The following is a 13,794-nucleotide window of genomic DNA, read 5'->3' as shown; positions in this document are numbered from 1 at the left end:
AAGCTGCATGTGCAAAAGAGTGTTTCTGCATTTCCCTTTGAGTGTTTCTGTGAACACGTTAAGTAGCATGTCGCGCCGCGAATGCGGGGCATCTGCACGAATGTACACTGCGGCCGCTCCTGTGCATGCTCCACTTTATTTGATCCTCCTTGTTGCTGTGTTTGTGTGTGTTGTTCCCGGCGCACAGCCCGTCCTCTCCGTTCTCAGGTATAGTATAACTGGCTCCCCCCTGTTCCGCTGCGCTCAGGTCTCTCCATTGCTGCGGCTGGGACGTATGTATCTCTCGCGCTGCCACACACTGATAATGTTCTTAGTGTATCAGATAGAGGCCCAGCCAGCTGTCCACAGTCATTCTCCCTTGACACACACACACACACACACACACACACACACACACACACACACACACACACACACACGTACGCACACCCGCCGGCGGTCAGAGTAGCACATTTCTCGCTGGCCTCCGGTGTAGCTGTGAGATTAGGGTGTTGTGTGCTAGCGTGTGGACCACAAAGCAGGGCGGAGTTAAAAGGGATCTCTGTGTGTGTGTGTGTGTGTGTGTGTGTGTGTGTGTGTGTGTGGTTGTCATAATGGCCGCCCGCCTCATCAGGCCGAGAGGAGGAAGCTGAGGAGAAACCAGCCGATGAATTAGAGGCGTTTAGATTATCTTGTCTGAGTGGGATGTTTGGCTCTCCGGGGGCGAGCTTTTCAGCTTTTAGTGAATGATGTGCGGCACAGAGTCACTTCCCTTCCTGTATTTGTTAACCTGCTGTAGAGGTTAAGCAATATGCAGATCACTTTACTGTTGGAGACTTTTGGGGTGTGTGTTTCTTATTATTTTTTTTTTTTTTTTTTTTTGGGTGGTAGTGGTGTGTGTGTGTGTGTGTGTGTGTGTGTGTGTAGGGGGGGGCACATTTGGGGGGTGATTTTGTTTTTCCTAAGAGAGAACTGCCACAGCATGTGAGTGTTATGGGGATTGCCTTGCTGCATTGGCTGATTAGCTGTGAGATGTCATTGGGGTGTCATGTGCACCTTCGTGCTCACGTTGCAGGGGCAGCCCTATGGGGGGGGGGTGCCCTCCCAGCTCCCACCCCCACCACCCCTGTCCAAACAAGAACAGGCCATCCAAACACACACACGCACACCTAATGGCCGGCTGGCAGGGAGGGTGCTGCTTAGGGCAACAAGTTGTGTGTGTGTGTGTGTGTGTGTGTGTGTGTGTGTGTGTGTGTGTGTGTGTGTGTGTGTGTGTGTGTGTGTGTGTGTGTGTGTGATTAGGTGTCTGCAGTTCTAATAAAGGAAAGCGCTGCGTCCTTCACTGCCTCATCAGATGGCTTTGCTCTGCTTTGTCCGCCTGTCTGATTTCTGTGTGTGTCTGTCAGTCGTGTGGTGGAGCTGGATGGCTCGCAGCCTCTGGATCATCTGGAGAAGAGCGCGTTCAGGACGGACATCGCCTGTGCTTTTTGATTGTCTCTATCTACTGAATGTGTTTGAGATTGAGTTTCTAGGACACTGAGAGACTTTAGAAGATGTTTGCGTGTTTATTTGACCAGGTGTAAAGGGTGTGTATATATATATACATATATGTATATATATGTATATATATATATATATAAGACAGATTGTACGTGTATGTGTGTATGGTGTTGCCCACGCCATTGGAAATGCTGGGGTGTCCAGCGAGGTTATTTTTGGAACAGTGACAGCGTGTCAATGGCTGCAGATGCGTCGCAAAGGAAGGCTCTGAGATACCAACAGACCCTGGTAGGTCCTTCCTAATCTCCTAATCTTCGTTCACCTGCCTGCCTTTTTGCTTTGCTATCTATCTCTTAAAATGTTTTTCCTTTCTCCTCATGCTGTGGTGCTACACCTGCTTCTCTTTCATCTCTCCATCTACTCACCTGTCACTTCACCCCCACCCCGCCACCCTACCATTCTTCTCTGTTTCTCATTCCCTCTCTTTACATCTCTCAGTTTTCATTACTTTTGTCCCACGGCTGGCTTGCGAACATTTGTTTTCGCCTGCTGCAACTTTTCTCTCTTTGGTCTTTCATGCATCTCAGCTACATCACACAAAGTCCTCCACATGACCTCCTGTCAAATCAATACTCTCCATCTGAACTATCTCCCTGCTACTCCTCCGTTGTCTTTTCTTCTTGAGCAAGATTTCCGCAACTTAATGTCAAGTTTATTTGCCCAGCCCTCAAACGCTTTACCAATCTCCACAGCTTCACACCGCCCACGTTACAAAACGCTGAGTAAAGGCGATAAATGGAAAGTCATCCCTGTAATGAGCAGGAATTTCATGATTTATTTTGATCTCTAAAGCCAAGTTCTGACTTGATCGCTCTGTTTGTTTGTAGTTTTTGTTTTTATTGGGTTTTTTTTAAGTACATTTCTTCTTTGCGATACCTGTACACCTTCTCAAGCTGCAGCCTTGTAAAGTCATTGGTGTTTTCATGTGTTGGTGGATATAAATACCTATATAGAGGAAACCCGAGCAGACAGGTTAGATGTACGCGGTGAGATGAAGTCATGTCACTATATCCTCTGGTTCATCTGTTTAAATGCTCATCCAGAATGATAGTCATTCCTCCCAGGAGCATCTCGACTCGTCTGGTGGCATTTAACCACTCACTTTTTATTCAAACACATCTCCACTGTGGACATACATGACTCGTAGGCACAAACTGTTCTTTTCTGATTGTGAAATTTTTAGACGAGACAATGAGCAATCGAGGCTGGAGCAGCTGCGGTGTGTATGTACGCGTAACTGGCGAAATGAGGAGCTGCAACAGCAGCGTGTCAGTGCTTTCTCTTCTTCCTCTTCTCCTTTGAGAAAATGGATGAATGCCGAAAGCAAATCCCTAATCCCCGGCCCTCCTTGAGCCTCTCGGGGCAGGGGAGCGGGGGGGAGCACAGGTCAGATATAAATAAGAAATCTCAATTAATCACGCTGTTTACAAGCCTAATGTCTCTGCGAAGTCACACCTCTTGCAGGTGTGAAAGCTGCGATTGCGTCTGTGTGTACAACACGGGAAGTTAAGAGCTTTGAAGGATTTGAGGAGTTTATGTGTAGAGCTGTTAATAGATCATCCTGATAGAAGTCATTTATTGATCAGGAGCAGGATGTGGAGGTGTATATTTTCAAGTTAAAGGTCTGGCTGGTTCGCAGATTCACTCTGGTGCTGCGAGTTGACGATAGACGTCTTGTGTTTTTAGTGCTCCCAGACAGTGTTGAGGTTGACTGTGTTCAAAAAGTTAGAGCGTTTTAGATGTTTGGGTTATATACATGTCATTTCAACTGCATTTAAATAGCTGTATATCATTTTTAGATAAATACATGCTTTTCACAGTGGTGTATTCTGGGCTTTAAAAGCTGTTGAAACTGTGTTTAAGGTTCAGTGTTTACAACCGATCATTGCAGATTGACGTGAAACAGAACAGACTGAAACTGTATTAACTAGAAATGAAATAAGAATTTATTAAATTGAATATAAAATAAACAAGATTTAGAACAAGTTAGGGTAAGAAAAGTGGGAAATGCTTCTGTACGAATAATCTTTTGGATCGTTTCCTGGAAAGAACCATGTAAGTGGAAATAATTACAAGGACATATCATTGAAAGAAATTTAATTTACAACCAAGTTAATATTTATTAATTTGTTTGTATTAAATTGACAAGGACAATCCCCCTCTGCCCGCTCCTCTTCCTCCTCTATTCGCACTAATTTACTCTCAGCAAGATTCCCCCCCGGCCTCCGCTCATGGCTCTTATTATTTTCCTACACTTTTCTCTCTCTGATCTCTCTATGGACATTGCTTAAATTTATTATTTCCTGTTGATTAGTTTTTGATTTTTGCATGTACAGTTGATCTGCCGTAACTGTACAGGTTACATTAGAAATGAATGAATTACTTTGAAACCAACTGATTAATTAATTAGTACTCTGATTCACCCTGTCGACAGGAGCAACATTCGTGCAATTTGCTCAATTCTAACCTTAAAATGTTGCTTTAAAAATAAGACTTAAGGATGTTGAAAAACAAAATTTAAATTATTTTCAGGAAATGATGAGAAAATGATGCTGAAATTACGTAATTAGAAAATAAAATGTCACTGTTTGCATAATGGTTTTTAAAAGTAACTCAAACATTTTAAAAAAAAGGTTCACTTTTCAGGCAGACTTAGCTCAGTTTCAACCTTGAGGTCTGGACATGTTTTTACATGCAGATCAGGAAATAAACGCTTGCTCGGCTTGTAACGTTGCGTTAATTACTTCCAAGCCACACAACTGTTTCTGACCTTTGACTTTTAACAAAGAGAAAGCTCCCTCTGTGAACTCGTGTCACGCTGACAGACACACTCCGGCAGGGTGGGGTGAACAGATCGCCGCATGTGCGTGCGCTCTAGACACACATGTTCACCGTATGTTTGTGCCGGCTTTGATACAGCTGGTTGTGTGTTACAATTTCTGTGACGGATGTGGTTAAAACCGAGTTTGTGTGAGGAGACGAGTCTCGATCTGCAAGAATGTCAACAGCGGTGAAATAGATCTCAGAAGTCTCAAATGTTACAGGCTACTAGAAGGGATAATGTTCACCTGCCAACTGTCCCGCAGACTGGAATGACTGGGATGTAGACGATTAAGCCATTAAATTTCACATGATATCGCAGTCACTGGACGCGTCTTTTCAATTACAGAGGTACTTGTTATGTAATAATTACACCATTAGCTGTGACATCAATGGCTTCGAGACGAAACAGCACATTGTTAAATAGTGTCAATAGTTTGTCATTGTTTTGTGTAAAGGTTAAAGCCCTCCATCTGTCTGTACAACAAGCCTCCGGGGAGAGATGTGGCGAAATTGAGACAAACAGCGTGGGAGAGGGAGAAGTGCGGAGAAGTGTGTCAGTGAACATTGGGTCACACTGCTGCTAAATTTATCGACGAGTAAGGTTTCACCTCGGGGTGGGGGGTTGGATGGACGGGGACAAGGGGTGGTGAGAGGGAAAGTTTGAGGTGGGAGAGTAAGGGAGAAAGGTGAAACGCTGCTACAAGAGTTCACACGCAGGTGAGACGACTTGGAAAGTAAAGTGGAAGAAACTCTTAGAGTAAAATCAGGTTTCCAATGTGTTATGGTACCTTTGTAACGGTGTGTAGGTGGAAATTAAAAATACTTATCTGTTATGAAACAGATTTTGGAGAACGGCCCAGATCACAAGTAACTACAGTAATTTTATTCATAATTTCTACTCAAAATAGAACCCTGAATATTATATTTTGGTACTAAAACCAAATTCTCGCCAATAAATGAATAAAACTTCAAGTTACTGATTTTTTTTTCCCCAAAAAAATGGACTGCAAGATGTGTGGATGCTCCACTAAAATTGACATTGCAAATGCTCGATTGAACAAAAATAATCAAACAATAATATCAAGACTCAAATAATAATGTAAGAATTCAAAATGACAGTTTCGGAGGCACGTCAAAGGATTTGGATCACTGGTTCTAGTCACACTGAGGACGTTTGTGCCATTTTTCTCCGCATCTCTCCTCTCCCCTAATTTCCTCTCTATTCAAAAATTAAAAACCCAGAATACTTGGAGATAACATTGAGTATTGAAATACATCGCTGACAGGCTGCAAGAAGGTCATACAGGGTATTGATGTAGGGCATTGGAAGGAGAGATGTTTTAAAACTGGAGATTAGTTACACTTGAAACTGAAAGCTGCTTCCATCACTTTTATTCACAGATGAGGGGCTGGATCCTCTCCCAGAACTGAAATACTCCTTACAAATACTGACAGCAACACTCCAAATTCAGAGCCAGCAGTAGTCTCTGCTGATGAAGAATCCAATACCAACACACCCAAAGTTAAATTAAACACTGCAGCCCACCAAACTGACTGAAGCTTACTGTTTCTGCCAGATCTTATGAACAAATCAAGTAGCTTCCTGGTGGGATAGAAAGCCAGCAGCTCTCTGAGGGACCCACAAACCACATGACGACTTATGGATCACAACAGATAGTGACCCATTTTATGTTCAGCAGTTGGAGAAAAACTAAACTAAATAAAGGGAACGAATAGAGAATGGATGATACTACCAGCTCATCCAAAAGAAGTCAGTGTTGCTTTTATAAATTGGCCGATATGCAACATAAAGGTGTTTGACTGGCTGAGTTTTATAATATAATAAACTCATATATAGTGATGCTGTAGAAATGTCCTCCATCACTGCATACTTTTATGTAAACCTTAAACTTTGTAGAAACAGTGCCAAAAAGGTGTTGAAACACAAATGTTTGCAAAAAAAAACCCCAAACAGACAAAAAGCACACTATACCAGAGCCCAGTCAGACTTAGGTGAAGCATGTCACGTAGGCTCAAGACGCTTAAAGCACAGTACAGTGTTACCCACCCGAACACACACAATGTTAATATGATTATGGCCCCCTCTCAGTCAGCAGGTATTATTTTCATACCTTAAGCATGTGTCTTGCCTGCCTGGTATCATTTATGATCCTGCTGCTGGAATCTGCTGGATCTGCTGGATCGGCCGGCTGACTGAGAATCTACCCCTCCGAATTAAGAGCTGCTGACAATTTATTGTCGAGCCGCAAGTGTCTTTATTAACCTCAACTGCTTCCCCCTCTGTGTGTGTTGTGAGTGCGTGTGCGTGCGTGTGTGCGTTGTTCACTGACCATACCTGTCAGTCACTGAGGTCCATGCTGTATGGAAGCAGGTAGCAGGTATGGTCCGTGTTCGTCACACCGGCAGAGACAGGAAAGGACAGATGTAGGACACGGATGCCCAGAGAGGGACTTACTGTATATTGGAGACAAGCAAGAAAGTGAGCAGCGATTTGCAGGAGGAACAGCTGCAAAGATGAGGGAGCGGATCAACACTTTTGAGACGGTTCTGAATATAGATCAGTTTCTGGTAAGATTTAAAACTATGATTTTTATTAAATGTTTTGTAAGCAGATGCATTCATGACTGAAATAATAATAAGAAAATGTCAAATTATTGGCTGTGGTTTTATCCAGACTTTCATAGACTTTTGTATCATTTTAAAATCTTTTCAGTTTCACATGATGCCTTTACTTATGACATGTAATCCATGTTTCGAGGGGATAAAAGGGCCTTGAAGATCTGGATTTCCTGTGTAAAGTTGAACTGTAAGGTCACACGTAAGACATGGTTTGGTTTGTTTTTCTTGACTTGCCTTAATTAGGATGTGACAGCTTGAACAGGGTTTGGATGAGGCAGTAAGTTGTTATTTGTGCTGGTTAATTAGTGTATGCATATGGAGACGCGCACATGGAATGAGTGTGTGTTGGGGATTTGGGATGCGTGTGCGTGCGTGTGTGCTTGTGTGTGTGTGTGTGTGTGTGTGTGTGTGTGTGTGTGTGTGTGTGTGTGTGTGTGTGTGTGTGTGTGTGTGTGTGTGTGTGTGTGTATAGAGCAGGGTAATCTCCTGATCTGTCCATCAGTGAGTGGGTCAGATTTTATCATTAACCTTGTGCTACAGGACAGAGCTATATTGTTGTGAGGCCTCACCACACACACACATTTTCATTTAGCCTACTTATAAACACACAAACTTAGCCCGCTGAGGAACCCACACAGATATTTATGAATATGCAGCACTGACTCTCCCTCATGAGGGACTCAGGAATATGCCATTATTTTTTTTAATTAAGTCTCAATGTCACACTGCCCTTCAACCTTTGCATCTATTAGCAGCTCTCACTGACTGAAGCTCTTTCTCTCTCGCTCCGCAAACCTGTTTCTGTTTTTGTTTGCTTCTTACCTCTTGAGTTTCGCGTGTTCTACAATGTGTATCACCTTGTTAAAACCGGCTCGTAAAGGACAGATCCGTGAATGAATTCAAAGCTCCCGGCGGCTCGCCAGCATAATTTAAACACAGGCTTTTATTCCCTAACAAAGCAGAGGGAGAATGGTTTCCATTTTTCCATTTTCTTCATCCCGTGAGACTTGCACTAAGCACAACAGTCGGAGCTTGAGTTCTTACAAGAGAAGAAGCTAATAATAAGAGGTGCTGGTGTCAGAGCCGTACAGCAAGGCCTCACTACTTTCATGTGTCCATAGAGAGATTAGAGAGAGAAAAGTGCAGGAAAATAATAAGAGCCATGAGCGGAGGCAGGGGGGGGGGGTATCTTGCTGAGAGTAAATTAGTGTGAGTAGAGCAGGAACAGGAGCAAGCAGAGGGGGATATATGCCTGTGTCCTTGACTGGGAGTGGGAAGGTCATTCCACATTTGGAGAGCCATACAAGGGCAACAGAGTCAAGCGTGTGAAAGTTCGGGAAATGGTGGCTACTCATGCAACTTTAGAGCCTTGTGAGGGTCAGTGTGTAATAGATGTATAGTACAAGGTTATATCGTGACGCAATGTAAACACAAGGCTGAGAGTCGAAAACAGCAAAGTTGCCTGACGTGAATGAATCACAGCTTCCTGCGTCTTTCTCACGCTGTCTCTTTTTTATTTTATTTTTTTTATTTTTTTTTTTATCTCTTTTTGATTTATTTATCTCTCTGTCTCCCTTTGATCAAATTTGGCTTGCAGCTTAGTTAAATTGGCCATCAGAGTCCAAGGTGATGTCTTAAAGAATACGTTTTCTTTTCTGATCAGTAGTCCAAAACTCCCCAAATATTAAATTTATATTGACTTGAACATTTGAGAAACTCATTTTTGTTTGATCAATGACTGAAACTTTGATTGTCACAAAAGTTGGAAATTAATTGTAATCCAATTAATTAATTGTTTCTGCTATAATCATTTCATGAGGTGCCAAAGCACAGTGGTGTTTTTTTTTATCAATGAAACCAACAGAAATGTGTGACAGTTAATCATGATGGAAATCTGTAGTCGTTAAATTTGTGTGATTTGCAATTTGTCTTATGTGCTAGTGATTTGCAAGTTGTATGTTCATCCTTTGAATGATGCAACAGTTTGAAATTGGTTAAAAAGGAAGGGAAAAAAATGGACACAACAAGATTGTTAAAAGGTCTTGGGGAGTTTTAAATTCTGCATATGAGGAAAGTTTGTATTGAGTCTTTTGTGGGTCTGCGTGTGAAACTAACTTTCTCAAGTGATGTCACTTCAGTCGGCATTTAAAAATGATAAAAGTCTGGAGGTGTGGAGTCAGAAAGAGGTGACCTCATCAGACCTCAGACCTCATCATACGTTGAGCGGCTGCTGCTCGGCTCCGTTTGAAGCTATCGGCTCAAGGCTGCATGACCCGCTGTTAGCATAACGCAACCTGAATCTCCGACTGAACTGTGAGCAGTGACGTTGCATTGTGGGTACCGGAGGCACCTGGTTCTGACAAAGAAGAAGAATGTATTGGATAAAGATGATGATTTCTGCTGCAAATGCATCATGAGTCCAGAGTTGGTCAGGTTAATTGACTTCCAAAGAAATACTCGGTAAAATATTTGTGTGTAAATACAAGAGCAAGTCATCTATAAATCAAAGGCCACACAGGAGATGCTGTGGCTGAGCAGTTTAACGGAAAACATAATATCATTGCTGTTATTTGACACTGTAATTCTCTGGGTTTCCTTTTCATAGTGGCAGGATGAGGGAGGTAAAATGTTTAACATGTAACATTTCGTTCCCTGTCTCTGTGAACCGCGCACAGGTTCCTCTTGTCAGTGTCCCTGGTTTTGATGGCGCCTGTGGCAGTAGCTGTTTGATCATGTTGATGGATTAGTGCTTTGGTGTTAATGTGTAGTGCAGCGGAGTTGGTGGCTGTGTGCAGTGTAGAACAGGAGGCAGAACAGAGACAGAGCTGCTGCCACATCATGCGAAAGACATCTGATGAGGAACAGGTAAAGACGTGAGGACCAGAGGCTCCATCTGGTCGGAGGGCGATTTCGTTTTTTGTATTTATTCTGCCAGGACTTAATTACATTGTCCTCTACCTGTTTCCTCTCATCTTCTGCATCTATACTTTAATTGATCTTTTTTCACATTTTTATTTCTATTTCTAACAATAGCTTCAATGATTTGTGTGAGCCTTTTATATCAGCTCAAACAAATGTATAGTAAAATAATATATGAAACAGATTAATTGTTATATTTAGGGTCGTGTTTTTCAAAATAATATTTATATATATATTTTTTTCTGTTCTTCAAAGTAGCGAAGGATCACAGAGGTTGCCTTTGTTTACTTGATGCATGATCATACAAAATCTGAAGGTAAACTGGTTTGCAGTCAGAGTAAATAAATTATTTTTTTTCACATATCTGTACTTTTATTCTTTTGTATTGTAGAGGAATAACAAGCACAAACATGACATATTCCTCCTTCAGTGTGAAGACAGACCGAGGAAGAAAAATACAATTATATGTCTGTGAGTGCAAACCATTTTATCTTTATTCAAAGCAGCAAAATTGTTCAATTTCATATTTTTTTTTTTTCTGTTCCTGGATAATACTCCAAAGCAGTTGATAGGTGCTGTCTGTGTTTGTTTGTTTTTTCAGTTATCTCTCATTTCATTTCCTTTGCTCAACCTGAAGCTTCATATTGCACAACATGTTATTTTAGAGTTTGTGGTTATATTTTCTTGGTATCCTTGAAATACTCAAATTATTTATCTTCTTAGCCACAGCTCAAATTTGAATCAAATCCATGGAGATTGAATTCAAATGGAATCTGTACAATGAAAAAGCAATGATACAAAAAAAAAAAAAAATCATAATTTTGATTGATTAGACGGTAAACTTTGCATATACTGTACTATATAGCTGCCTTTACATGTGAAAAACAAAGACAATATATTCAGTTTTTGTCAGGCACTTTTTTTACAATAACTTATGCTTATTCAGTAGTATTCAAACAGGTATTTGCATCATACCAAATAATTAAAACTGAGAATAGTGGTTTGCATTCCCTAGTGTGACTCATCACTGCTCCGCTGTTAGCTCGGGTCTTACAGCGAGGACGAAGGCAATAAGCTGCCGGTGCTGCAGCATTGTTCTTAATAACAGTTTGTGGTTCGTGGTGTTTAGACAGATTTAAAATAACCTGCTCGACGATTTAGAGGCATCAAAGGTTTTTGAAAGCCTGCAGCAGTAACTGCATGGCCACCTGCTATGTGGTGTATTCATGTATTAATTATAAACGTCTATATCAGTCACTTTGTCATGTGGTTGTAGTGAGTCATGTATTACAGTGGAGTGGTTGTGTAAATCTGTTTTGTTTGTGCGCTTAGACTGAAGCAAATCTCAGCAAAAGATAGACTGCACTAACCTGAATATTTAAAGACTTTCACTGACTTTCACTCAATGAGATTGCAGATTGTTGTTGCACCTTTATTTTATGACTTCAGAACATAATTATGTGCAGTTAGCTGAGCTTTCATCCTGTTGGGGCCTCACTGTTGGATGTGTCAGCTCTCCTTTCCTGTGTGAACATGAGACAGAAATGCGTGGCAGCCAGCTCTCTCTATGATTTAGCGTCTTGCTTTTCTGTGTAGTGGGATGCATGTGATCTGTAGGTTTCAGTTGCACATCGTAGCTGCACCTGGATCTGCAGTATTTTACAGCTTCTATAGTTTTAACGAGTGCGGTGCAGACCGATCACAAGGTGTCATGTTTTCTGACCGAGTGTGTGTGGGTGTTTCTGTAGTTATAGATTTAACGCGCTCACATAGTCGGAAGGGGAAGATGTGGAATGTCCTCTCTTCCAGGATCTCTTCCTCTGGCTCCTTTCCAGCCCCTGACTCCACTCGGGGAGGGGTTTTTCCGATCTCTATGCCCGTTTTGTCTATTTCTGTCTGCCAGGGTATTCAGGTTGGTGTGTATCCCTTACACACACGCCGCACATTCTCCATCTCTTTCTCGTTATCTCAAGACTCTTCGCACTGGATCTAGTTTTATCCTTCTCCCAAGTCTCAGTTGTCAGAGGTATTTCTCCTTCTCTTGCCTCTCAGTCTTCCCTCCTCTCCATTCTTGCATCTTATTTCTCTTCTCTTCAATCCCGAGAGCTCCATGAAACGTATGATTTCTTGACTTGGTGCTTTTTGTTTCATAGTGATTGTCAGTGTTTCCCCTCGGTTACAGCTGTACGGTGAATACAGGGAACAGCTGGGAAACTTTGCCCGACGGGAGGCTGCCCGTTTGCTGACAGAGAGACAATGGAGAAGACAGGCGGGAGACCACACCGCAGCCTCGGGCCGCAAAGGCCACAGTCGGCGGCATCATCATCATCATCCTGTGACCCTGGATTCGCATCACAGCCACGCCTCTTCTACCAAGAAGCCTCGGCCCTACTCCAAATGCCAAGGTGACTCACACCTATAAGAATTTGCTTTACCCAAGGTATTCTAACAAGCTGGAAACTGTGGTGACAGTTTCTCTGATCTGAGTGTGTTTTTAAGTATTTTCACTGCAGTTCTTTTTTATTTATGTATAAAACATCTTTGCTTTATTACACTGCTTTGCAGAGAGGGAAACATTTATCTGACGGCTTCAGTTTCTGGATACTTTGCACATGATTTTACATGCAACATGATGAACACATAAAATATGATGCACTGCTCTATGTTAATTAGGCTGCATGAGGCACTTGGATTTAACACCACCTGGACTTGCTGCAGCCAGAACTTTAAGTAGATCATGAGTACCTTAAAGAACCCCTCCAGATGTTAAAAGCAAAATATCCAGGCATAGATGATTTTATGTATTCAGTTGGCTGTTCAGTTATATTTTTTATAAAGTTAATTCCCCGTCATAAAGGTCTAAATGGTAGTTTTCAGAGCGATTGCCCACATCAGCAGCTGTGAACATTTGGTATCTCTATTTTTGTATTTGTGTCCATTTTTGTTGGCTACAAAGTTGACAAATTAAGATATACTGAGTCCAAAACTACTGAACTCGTCATACATATTCCTGGAGAACATTTGTATTTAAATGCCCTCAATAGACTATATGATGAGTTTATATGCAGTTATGAGGATATTTAATTGAATATCTTAAGTTTGATCAATCAGTCAAACTCTTCTCATAGCACTTCTCATAAAAAAAATCCAATCTAACACAAAGTGCTTGTAAACAATAACCTCCCCCCTGTCTCATACACTTCTTCCCTAAAAGCAATATGTGATCACGTAACAAATAAAAGACGCAATAAAAACAGAAAAACTCAGAGGAATTGTTGTTATGACATTTAAGTAACTCTTTTTACACAGCGGAAACACAACTTCTATCTCAATAAGTAATTTAAATATTATTCCTTTTAACTACCCAGTTATGTTTCTGTGTTTTTAAGTTCTTAAGTTTACAGTTTTCCTTTTGTCAGACACTTGTTCACCTGAAAGTTTGAACAAATGCCAAAAACTGACAAATCCGTTACTTTATTTATTGCATCTGTTGCACCCATGATCACACTGAAGGACTCCTCTCTCAGGCAGTGTTACTATAACTAACTGTCAGTATTTTAATCAAGTGAGAAATGGATTTGAGGTGAACCGTTAATTGTATTTCTCTGTCCCAGATTGTTTGGCCCGTGTGCAGCGGTACATAGTGACGAAGATGGGGGAGGACTGGATTTTCCTGGTTCTCCTGGGACTGACGATGGCTCTGGTCAGCTGGAGTATGGACTACGCCAGCGCCAAAAGCCTGCAAGGTGCCACGGGCCAAAGTCACAGAGATTATTGCTGTCAAATCTGCAGTTTGAGAACACAGGATTTTAGTTTCTACTGGAGCTAATCACTCTGCCAGCACTCCTGTGTGTAATGCACTTTTCTGTCCTC

The 13,794-nt window shown here is 41.7% G+C and overlaps 1 protein-coding gene across 2 annotated transcripts in view; it reads left to right on the top strand.

Moving 5' to 3' along the window:
* The first annotated feature begins 1,168 nt into the window (after positions 1 to 1,168).
* Positions 1,169 to 13,794, top strand: part of clcn1b (chloride channel, voltage-sensitive 1b) — a 28,547-nt gene continuing 15,921 nt past the window's right edge. The window contains exons 1-3 of one of the 2 annotated variants that reach the window (XM_069695682.1): positions 1,169 to 1,767; positions 12,104 to 12,326; positions 13,536 to 13,667. In XM_069695682.1, the coding sequence (XP_069551783.1) occupies positions 1,588 to 1,767; positions 12,104 to 12,326; positions 13,536 to 13,667 (535 nt within the window). In that variant the 5' untranslated portion in view covers positions 1,169 to 1,587. Of the gene's footprint in view, positions 1,768 to 6,882; positions 6,952 to 12,103; positions 12,327 to 13,535; positions 13,668 to 13,794 lie in introns of those variants that run through there. The other variant, XM_069695683.1, reaches the window with a different exon arrangement.

Source organism: Brachyistius frenatus, unplaced genomic scaffold (assembly GCF_029030835.1).
Source record: "Brachyistius frenatus isolate BFR_SWC_R1_liver_20210118 unplaced genomic scaffold, ASM2903083v1 Contig_20, whole genome shotgun sequence".
NCBI classification, from domain to species: Eukaryota; Metazoa; Chordata; class Actinopteri; family Embiotocidae; genus Brachyistius; species Brachyistius frenatus.
This window is presented reverse-complemented; position numbering and strand designations above follow the sequence as displayed.